The sequence below is a fragment of the Telmatherina bonti genome, assembly GCF_933228915.1.
Source record: "Telmatherina bonti genome assembly, chromosome: 6".
In the NCBI taxonomy this organism is placed as follows: Eukaryota; Metazoa; Chordata; class Actinopteri; order Atheriniformes; family Telmatherinidae; genus Telmatherina; species Telmatherina bonti.
The window spans coordinates 25804262-25815006 of record NC_136624.1 but is presented as its reverse complement, the minus strand read 5'-3'; the positions used below and the strand labels follow the sequence as shown (position 1 = coordinate 25815006).

The window sequence follows — 10745 nt, the reverse complement described above, 5'->3', positions numbered from 1 at the left end:
GTCATTTGTTCTTTTGTATGATGAGAACTTAAACAAAACATAGAAAATACATAACAAATGTAGAAAAATAGCACACCCAAGAAAATCTATATATTGTTTATATATAGATATTATGTATACATATATAGTATGTACACATAAAAGTAGAAAACACTTATTTTTCCAGATTTAAAAGAATTCACAAGTAAGAGATGATACAGATTTAAGCTTTAAGATCTATAAATAAAACTTTAAAAAACATTTTCCCATGCTCCATCTAAAAACTAATAAATAAGAAAAAAACCCCTCTTAATTTAATGCATTTATTTTCTTTTTGGCCAGCTTAAACCATTTCCTTATGTAGCTATAAGAGTTCTTGCAGGGTGCAACATAATCTTCCTCATACATAATTTAAAGCATAAATTAGATTAATAATGTAAATTATGAAATTAAATTAAACATAAGAAGCAAACAGCGAACAAAAGAGAAATGCAATATACTCTTTTACATCTGGGTGTCTGACAACTCCAAGCTGTATGTAACACTGTCTGTTGACTGTTTCAAGAATAATGAATAAGTATCAAAGTACAGCTGCAAATCAGTTCATCTCTGGGCATGCAATGCTCCATCAACTCCGTCAACCCAACCATAAGTCTTGTTGTAAAACTATGTTCTTTTTGCAGCCTCAGAGCTCTTTTCCTTCTGCCTTTGCAGATTAAATTTCCCCAGTGGTTTGTCTCATTTGAAAGGCAGAAAATGTGTGCAGTCTACGAAATTTGTGTGCATGAGCATGTTTACTTGTATGTGTGTCTGAACAGGCATAACTTTGTGGGTACCCTTGCATGCATGAATGCATTATATATGCTTGCGCATTTGCTCATAGTTATTTCTGTGCATGGAAATGTCCTTGTGTGTGTCATATTTCTGTTCATATACATCAAGGTTTGGTTGTGTGTTTGTGCATAAAGTTGCTTGTACATCTGCATATATTTGTGCTTATATGTTTGCAGGCTTGCTTCCATTTGCTCTGCTTGTGTGGGTGGTCAAAAGATAAAATTATTGCTACATGCACCATATTCAGTCATTTACCATAAGTCTTTCCACACATCATCTTTAATCCCTTCTGTTTTTGAAGAAAGAAAAAGGGTTTAATGTTTTCTAACTCCATAAAATAGACACACCTGTGATGTCACAACATATCATTGGATGGAAACCTTAAGGCAGTCAGATCTCCAACAATCCACTGCTGTTCTCTACTCCATTTGGTGTGGCAGTCTTCTCATCTCCATTGGTGATTTGGTCAGGAACAGGATTGGTGGGTATAGAGCTGGAGTTGAGCTCTGTGCTCTCTTCACTCCGAGGATCTGCATCTCCCTCCACAGCTACAGCTTTACCCTGCAGTGCAGAATCTGCATGGGTCTTCTGATGCTTTGAGAGATGGTCACTGCGTGTGAAGCGCTTGTTGCACAGTAGACAAGTGAACTTCTTTTCCCGAGTATGGGTGCGCACATGCCTCTCCAATTCATCAGAGCGGGTGAAGCGCTTCCCACAGAACAGCCAGTTGCAAACAAAGGGTCGCTCACCGGTGTGCCAACGCAGATGGGCTTTTAGGTGGGAGGCCTTACCATACACCTTCCCGCAACCTGGAATGTGACAGCTGTGGACTGGTTTCTTCCTCAGGGATGCAGCAGAGGCTCCCAGTCTCTCCAGCTCCTGGCAGTTGGGGCAGTCACATGACGACCTGCTGGGTGCAGCCCCTCCACTGTAACCTCCTGATCCCCGAGCGGGTTTCAGGCCCATGGGACTCTCAATAAGCCCTGCACTTGGGACAGGCTTGGGCTTGTACATGTCCTGGGGCAGCATGTGCTGGGAAGGTTGGAGGAGATGTGATGAGGAGCCCAGTCCCACAGAAGGGTATGGAGCCGGGTTGAGTTGTGTGAAGTCGGTGCTGTAACTTGGCAGTTGTGGGCTAAGGGACGCCTGGGGTGCTACAGGCTGCAGAGAGGCCTGGAGGCCTCCATCAGTTTGGGGCTGAGTTGCTGACAGCCAGTTGGAATTGGGGTGCACATCCCACCAGGAGGATGTCGGATTAGCTGGAGCAGCAGTTATGCCAGGGTGAATCCCGGCCTTATACCAGGAGCCATAAGGGTGTGTCATATCCAGCGAGGTATAGACACTGGTAAGACAGTCGGCCGTAGCGTGGGCCTTGGACACTAAAAGAGATGGATCCTGGGAGACTGAGGTCTGGAAGGAGTGGGAGAAAGGGTTATATTCTGTGGTGTAGCCTCCGGCTGAATGAGGGGGGCTTCCAGTGGGAGTAAGCAGCCCACCTCCTCCGCCTCCTCCAGCTGTGGTGAACGAGCCGGTGTAGGAGTCCGTCAGGCCTGTGCTATCTGTTGTTCGGCCGTTCTTAGCTGTCTGAAGGTCAGAGGTCATGGTGTAGGCCTTCTTTACTGGAGTGATGCTGCTGGTTTTGCCAGGTGTAGCTGAATCCCTGACTGGACTGGTGCTGCCAAACTTGTTACAGGTAGCAGTTAACATAGCCAGAGGACTGGAGCCATAGCGTGCGTCTTCCTGGGAAAGACGGGAAAAGGGGGAAAATTATACTGTCTGTCTGCAGGAAATGGCTGCTTGCTGCTGCTTCTGTCAGTGTCAACTCTAATAAAAAACGTATGTCCGACTGCCACCACTGGCTTTTCCTGTTCTCTCCGTTTTCAAAGTGGTCAAGGCAATTTCAAGCAGTGAATTAATTCTTCTCTGCTCAGAAAAGAGATTAGTCTCTCACTCTATTTTAAAATTAAACCACTACTATATATGTATATATATATATATATATATATATATATATATATATATATATATATATATATATATATATATATATATATATATACCTAGCATCTAGCATGTCTTAGAAGTACATTGCACAAAAGCTGGACAAATAGTGCAGACATCTGTTGCGACTGCCATGATGTTGAAAGGATATATGTTACATTTTTTAAAATAGATTTTTCTTATGTTTTTTTTTTTTCCTGGTAAACATTGGGAATTTTCTTTAGCCCATCTTGAAAGAAATAAATGAAATTAAAAAAAAAAAATCAACCTTTGGAGTAGAAGAACTTTTATTCTTCTTTGACTAATATTTTAGTTTCCTTTGTTGACAAACTAAACCATATAAGAGAATATCAGTTTCATTATCGTTTTGATTATACATTAAACACATGGCTGTGACAAATTTCAGTATTTCTGAGTTTATATAATGTTATAATGATGTTTACAGTGATAAGCCGTTACTGCTGGTTTTGAAATAAGGAAAAATAAATGTACTTCATGTTTTTATCTTTCCGTATTACTAAATGTTTCTTTTAAAAAAAAATCCTAAAAAACAAACAAACAAAAAAACATAACAAAAAAACTGATCTGATGAGCTCTCCTCTGTACTTTAATATGTTTTATAATTATTTTAGAATATCTAACTCTACTCTTGCTGTTCTTTTAATTTCTTGTACCCCTTACCACTGACAATGTCCAGCTTCCTGGAGTCACAGGGAATAACTTCATTTAACATGTACTATGATGTTTCTTTTGCTCTTAAAACCTGGAAGTAATATTATTCCTTGACATTAACGAAGCCTAGCAGAGGTTCAAATATAGCTTGTACGACATAATTCTACTCAGTGCAATTATATGTCAAGGTGCTTTAAATGTCTGAGATCATGACTTGTATTTATATGATATCTATATGATATGATATAAAATAACACAACATATAAAATAACATATACACTGAATTTATCACACACCAAATGCCTTTAAACTAAATGATGCTATTAGTTTGTCCCACATCATGTCTTCGCTGTGCAGAATGAAAAACATTCACAGAATCACAACAATAAATGCCTGGCATATTTCAAAGACAAGAAGAAAGAAACAAAAGAAAGTTTACTTACAATTACATTCCCTACCTCCAGAATAGATGCGGCCATCCCTGAGAAACAAAATCCTTAGGAAGCTGAGGGGAGTGGGAGAGGCGCAGCTCTGAGTCCCGGGATAGTTTAGAAGAAGTTGGGTTCCAACGCGGGGACGTGTTTTGAGGCACTGGGGGCCCGCCCCCTAATTATAGGCTGTGGGCTCTTTGAAGACTCGCTAAGAAGCAATAAAAACCCAAAAATGGGGGGGGGGAATAGACGGAGATTGGTAGCTAAAACGAGGATATCCCACCTACCCAAAAGAGTGTCGAATCATTTTTCAGTACGGATGCATGAATGGGTTACTCATCAATCACCAAATGGACGTTATTTCAATTTCTCTGGTCTTATTTTTCCGCTAGGATTAGTCCTGTGGAGTCTGAAGGAAAAGATTACATTTAACATCGTCCCTCAGAGAATTATTTGCACAGATTTCTCCAGCGTTTAAAGGCTGCTTAAAACGGCATGAATTGGACAGATCACAGTAAGAGAAGTGGAAGCGCACGTGAAAAAAAAAAGCGCTGAAAGAATGAACCCCCCCGATTTTATCCTTTAGCGGGGGGAAAATAACAAAAGTAGACGAAGCCTGCGCCACATGAATAAAAGAAATTAAGTTGAGAGAGTTTGTGGTTTCTATATCCGAGATTTTATTATCCTGGTTTAAACCCTCGCTCTGCTTCCAATATTCTTAAATGCAGTTAACTGCATTTTCAGACATTAGTGCGATGGTAAAAGAGGCTGAACTACAGAGGCAAGCAAAAAAAGAAAAGGATCAAGTCGTCAAATAAAATAAATAAGAGATTATCACTTCAAATCAAATGAATCCAAAGACTGAGGAGAGGAAATGGCTGTCAAGATTTTTTCCTGGAGTTAAATGTTTGGTTAAAAAAACCCAAATCAAAATAATTATTATAGTGAAACAGCTGTAGAAAAATAAAGAAAAAAGTTTAGAGGAATACAAAACATACAAAATCCTTGGTGAGATTTTACAAATGAAAACCTTTTCTTTTAAAAGAGTGCTAATGACAGTGTTGCCTTCGATAAAACTCCCTATGAATCATGCCAAAGATCATAAGACTTAATTTATTCATAAAACATTAAAGCCTAGAGATTTGTTCACCCTCCAACATAGCCCATCTTATCTATGTACTTAATACTACATTCAGCTCTTCAGAATAATAAACACACCAACTAATAGTCAGCTAAACATTCACATACAGTAACAATAAGGCCTTTGTTCACTTTAGTAAGATAAAAGATTGAATGATAACATTTGTTAAAAACACTGAGTTCAAAACAGATGAAAGTCTTCTCTCTAACAAACAAGTTAAATTTTTTAAATTTGTTTATGTTCTAATTAAAGGCCTACTTTAAACAAATAAAGTTTAAACAAGTAAACAAATGAAGTTTAAAGTAACGCTTACAGCGGTCATAGATTATTTGACATGGCTTATATGGACAAAAGTGTCATTTCAAAGATAGTTTTGCCTGTTATTGACATTCACAAAAACTTTTGACAGTTTATGCTCTTCTTAAACTTTCATCTATTGCAATGCTGAAAAGGTCAAAACTCCGCTTTCAGTCTGAAGCATAGGACAGATTCTCAGCGCCTTTTTGTGGGCGTCTCGTTTTCTGAAGGAGAGCACAGAAGATTAAAATTGTTGTCAAAAATAAACATATAATTTCTGTCCTTATTTTCTTCTCAATTACAGGGCATGGTCAGAGCCGGGCTTGTCGTTTTGGAGAGTCTGGCCCTCACATGAACACAACGGCTATATTTGGCAGTCTGCTCTCAATCTGACCTTCATCGTTTTATTTTCTTATTCCAGAAGGCGTGTGAGTAGGAGAACAAAGGTATCCGTGTGCAATCATTCATACTGTCACACACTCTTTGTAGCACAGTGCCTATATGCCATCTATCTATCTATCTATCTATCTATCTATCTATCTATCTATCTATCTATCTATCTATCTATCTATCTATCTATCTATCTATCTATCTATCTATCTATCTATGTGGATACATGTGTTACGTGGCAATCTTTTCACACTTTCTGAGGCTGTAACCTTGCCTCTCATTTGACACATGGTCTGTTAAGTGAAATGTTCCTTTTCTTTTTAGTGTCCATTAATGTTTTACATTAAAGTGAAATGACAGGGAAGGTATAAAAAACAGCCTCTAGGTTGTTGCAAAGTGGTCTGCATGGGCTGCTTTTCCTCACTTTTAAAAGACTTATAGTAATCTAAAACTTTGGTGTGTCCCATTTAAAGTGTCTTCAAAAGAGAATAAGTGAGATCTATAATTAGAGAACACGTTCTGCTCTTAACAGCCTCTTCAAAAAGCTTTCTCTACTCTATTTGCTATTTTCTGCCCTGTGTGGTTGAGATTTTTGGGTATAAGCACTGTAGGCATGATGAACCTTACTGGAGAGTTGGGTGGGCATGTTTATATGGATGCTTATTGTCCATATGACAGCTATCAGATGTGTAAGGTGGTTTCAGATGCAAAGCTAACTCATTAGTTGCACTCTACTGTTTGAATAGAGCAAATACCATGCAATTGGTGAAAAAATAAAAGTACTCATTGATCATCATTTAGTTTTATCCTATGGAAGTATGTTTTCAAATACAATTGGCCTGTGTTTTATAGTTTATTTTATCAAAGACTATTAAAAAAATTGTGCATCCATGCATTCCATGTGGCCCAAAGGCCCTAAGAGAGTTCTGGGTGAAGCCCTCATTGTGTTTGTTCAACTTCTAAGTGACAAACTTTGAGCTTGGCTAGTTTTCGTTAATCTCTTATGTTTAAAAAAAAAGTTAGAAATGAAGAAAATACAACATAAGAAATATGATTTTACATACCATAGCTACACTGATTTTGAGTTTCTTATATTTCACCTGCATTAAATTCTGAATACAGACACAAAAATATAGTTCTCTAGCTATATGTATGCATTATAATTAAAATTCACTTACCTTTTGGCCTTTTTATGGTCATATATTGGGAGGCCACATATGACTGTGGAAGACATTTTCATGATCATCAGCTCTGATGGCACCCAGTTCCTTGTCATTTGGAGTAATGCTGGCAAAGTCTCAGACCTACATTACAGACAGTTTCCGTCATATACAGCAGTAATTCACATTTTTGTGCAAAACAAGTCTAACAACTTCTCATTGGTTTCTCAATGTGATCAAAAAGAGTTGTGTTGCACTAAACCTGAAGCATGTTTGCTGACATTTAGTGTTTTCCTGCACTGAGGTGGTGCCTCCACCTTTCAAAGGACAAAGGTGGTCAGTCATGCAAAAGTGAATACCAAAGTGTATAAAACATCCCTTTTTCATGGGTGTATGCAAACATTCTTAACTTGTTTAGCACAGAAAATGTTGGAAAGTAGCAAATAACTTGAAGCCAAATGTTCAGAGGAGTTGTTGTTCTTTATTTATAAGTCTTCCTTATTGAGTATTAAAGTTTGCACAGCACCTTTACATAGACTTTATGGAAGGAAAGTATTTCACTGATTTATAAACCAATTATCTGTTGTGTTTTATAATGAACATCCTGGAAACAACATCCTGTCCTGAACTTCATTCTAACCACCATAGGTGCCAACAATAAAGTTGTACGTAATGTCATATTGATGGTGTAGCATGAAAGAATAGCATGCCCATCCATCCATCCATCTATCCATCCATTTCTGTTCCGCTTACTCCAAATTGTGGGAAAGCCAGCAGGTTGCAGTTGCACAATTGTGCATTAAACACAGTAGTTCAGGTATTGAACAAAGTCTATACATTGGCATGATTTTTATTAATCTTTCTTTTCTTATTGAGTAGTCATCTGTTTTCTACATTGGCATTAAATTGGCCTCTTGGTATCATTAGGCCATTAGAGCAACAGAAAAAGTGTGTGTAATGATGGATCAATGGAATATTTTGCCGTAATGCATTTCCCTTGACATCCCCCTCCAGGCTGCAACCCTCAGAAAATTAACAATGTTAATAATACTGCGACAGAGGGGGAAAATTGAAATGATTAGATGTGTTTTACTTTGTTGCTGATGGAAATGTGGTGAGCGGGAATCAGGGTCAGGGATAGACTTGCCGTGCAGCATGACTCCGTGCTATTTTTCCAGGCTGTGTGGTCAAAGTTTCAGGGAGCTTGTCAACGGAAAATGGGAGAGCAAGAGAAGTGGGGGAGAAGAGAGAAATAGGATGATGTATAGACAGTGAGACAAGGAAGAAGAGAGACGGGACATGTTATACAACATATTAGAATATGGTATAAAAAAAAGAACAGAATGGAATAAAATAGAGTAAACTTTATTGTTCCCTAGGGGAAATTTGTCATTGACTCACAATGCCTGTAGTAAGTGCCTATACACACAATAAATAATTAAGTATACATTAAACACTAACGCTACATATGTATGTGACACACACACACTGCATGGAATATCATGTTCATTTGGATTGCTTTTGATGCTGCTGATTATGAAATCACATGGTAGTGACTTAGGGAGTATTGAAGTCAGACATTACGAACAACAACATGGATTTAATAAAATGGCCTTACTGGTTTGAGTGGTCTGTCTCTGCTTTGGGGCATGTTGGTGGTTTTGAGAAATTCAACCACTAGCACTCTGCATTTTAACCAGTGGACATAACATGTTCAAGAACAGACATGGCAGTTGTCATGTCAATGAAGATACAGACCAGTAATCTCTAATGTGTACATGTTTGAAAAAAAAACCCAGAGGGACAGGAGGGGAGGGGTGTTCTTCTCTTTATTTTAGAAAGAACGCCACCACCCCTTGTAAAGTCTGTTTCCATATCACCATAATGTCTTTGTGACCACACATCTTGGAAAAAGTTCCACATGGTATTGGGATGCATTAAATGTTTTCCTCTATGTAAAACTTTTACTGTTTGCAGTGACAAATGAGTCATTATCTTGAGCAACATGCTGAATATGCTGTTTGTCATTCAGTTTTGCGCACAAGTATCAGCTCTGGAAAATACAGAAGTACATTTAGCCCCAAACAAATCTCAGCCCACCGCCTTCATGCTGTATACAAGCTGACATCTGGCCTGTAATCTCACTGTCTGTCGAGGAGGCCTGTGGCCATCTAATGACCCCAACAGGCGTCATATGTGCAATTTCTAAGGATTGCACAATGGTAGCAATGGCAGCAATGACTGCAATGACAGTGTTTTTCAATATTGCGCTATACATGTTTTGTAAAAAGAAAGGTACTTTTAAAATTCTGTGTTGGTTCAATGGATCACATGATGTCTCATAAGTACCATGCAACATAGACATGTACAGCAAATCATGTAAAGCTTTACTACTATATATACCAAACGCAGTCTTATCATAAGATGTGTACAAGCGATATTGGTCCTGTTGCGGCAAAAGATAAATTATAACGGGGCTGCTGTGGACTAAACTTGGGCTCTCCGTAAGATACACGTTCCAATAAACTCCAAAATACTTCTGTATCAGCAGCGATACCTTTATTCTTTCCATCCACAGTTCCAAGATTAGATTCAACAAATGAATAAACAGTATACTGACTAAACAGACTCCTCCAGTATGTGTGATGCATGATACGCAGTCAACAGAAAATTGGACTACCTCCGAGCTCACCCCACTTCCTCATCCATCCCCAAACACCGGTGAGTTGGCACCTTTCAAACTTCATGACATGCACACACACAAACCCACAATGACACACTTACCGCTGAGTCACCTGTGACACCTAAATGACTATTAAGATATACTATTATGACTCTTACAGGTCCCCTGTGGAAAATGTACTGCTGTCACAGAAAAAGCTAAAAAATTCTATCATGACTATATTTATCACTCCACCCTTTTCCAGCTGAGGACCACAGTCTTGGATTTAGTGGTGCTGATTCTCATCTTAGCTACTTCATACTCGACTGCAAATTGTACAAGCAAGAGCTAAAGATCACGATCAGATGAAGCCAGCAGGACCACATCATCTACAAAAAGCAGAGACCCAACCCTGAGGTTACCAAACCGGATCCCTTCAACACCTCAGCTGTGCCTAAAAATTCTGTCCATAATGATTATGAACGGAATCAGTAATAAAGAGTCCAACCCATACTGAAAACGAATGGGTCCTGGAGTACCTGTAGAATGTCGAAAACAGTCCCTGGGGGACATGGTTGAATGCCTTCTCCAAGTCTACAAAGCACTTGTAGACTGGTTGACTGATTCAAAATATTCCCTCCACTGATCCACAACATCCCGAGGTCAGCAGCTCCCCATCCCCAATGTACACAGTGTTGACAGAGCACTGCTTCTCCCTCCTGAGTCATCTGATGGTGGACCAGAATCTTCTCAAAGCTGTCTGGCAGTCATTCTCCATAGACTCACCAAACTCCTCACATGCCCAAGTTTTTACTTAGGTGTCCGCTTGGCCTGTTGATACCTATTCGCTGCCTCCAGAGCCTCACAAGCCAAAAAAGGCCTGATATGATTCCTTCTTCAGCTTGACAGGATCCCTCATTGTTGGTGTACACTTGTTGTGTACACCAACAAGTTCTGTGATTACCACCACAACAAGTTCTGGGATTGACCTTACAGCCAAAGCTCTGGCTGGCTGCCTTGTCAATTTTCATTGGTGGAACATAGGCATGGAACATAGTCCTCTTTGACTCAATATTCCCCATGTCACTTGGGACGAGGTTGAAGCTCTGCCTGAGGTAGAAATTAAAGCTCTCTGACAGGAGACTCTGCCAGAAGGCCCTAACAACATGTTTGGGCCT

General features: G+C 39.2%; 1 protein-coding gene across 1 annotated transcript; it reads right to left on the bottom strand.

Moving 5' to 3' along the window:
• Positions 1–1203: 1203 nt before the first annotated feature.
• sp7 (Sp7 transcription factor) lies at positions 1204–3965 on the bottom strand (the record flags this gene model as incomplete). The annotated part of the gene is made up of 2 exons (XM_079241810.1): positions 1204–2553; positions 3945–3965. The coding sequence occupies 2 exons, from the start codon at positions 3963–3965 to the stop codon at positions 1204–1206; spliced, it is 1371 nt and encodes a 456-aa protein (XP_079097936.1).
• Positions 3966–10745: the final 6780 nt, after the last annotated feature.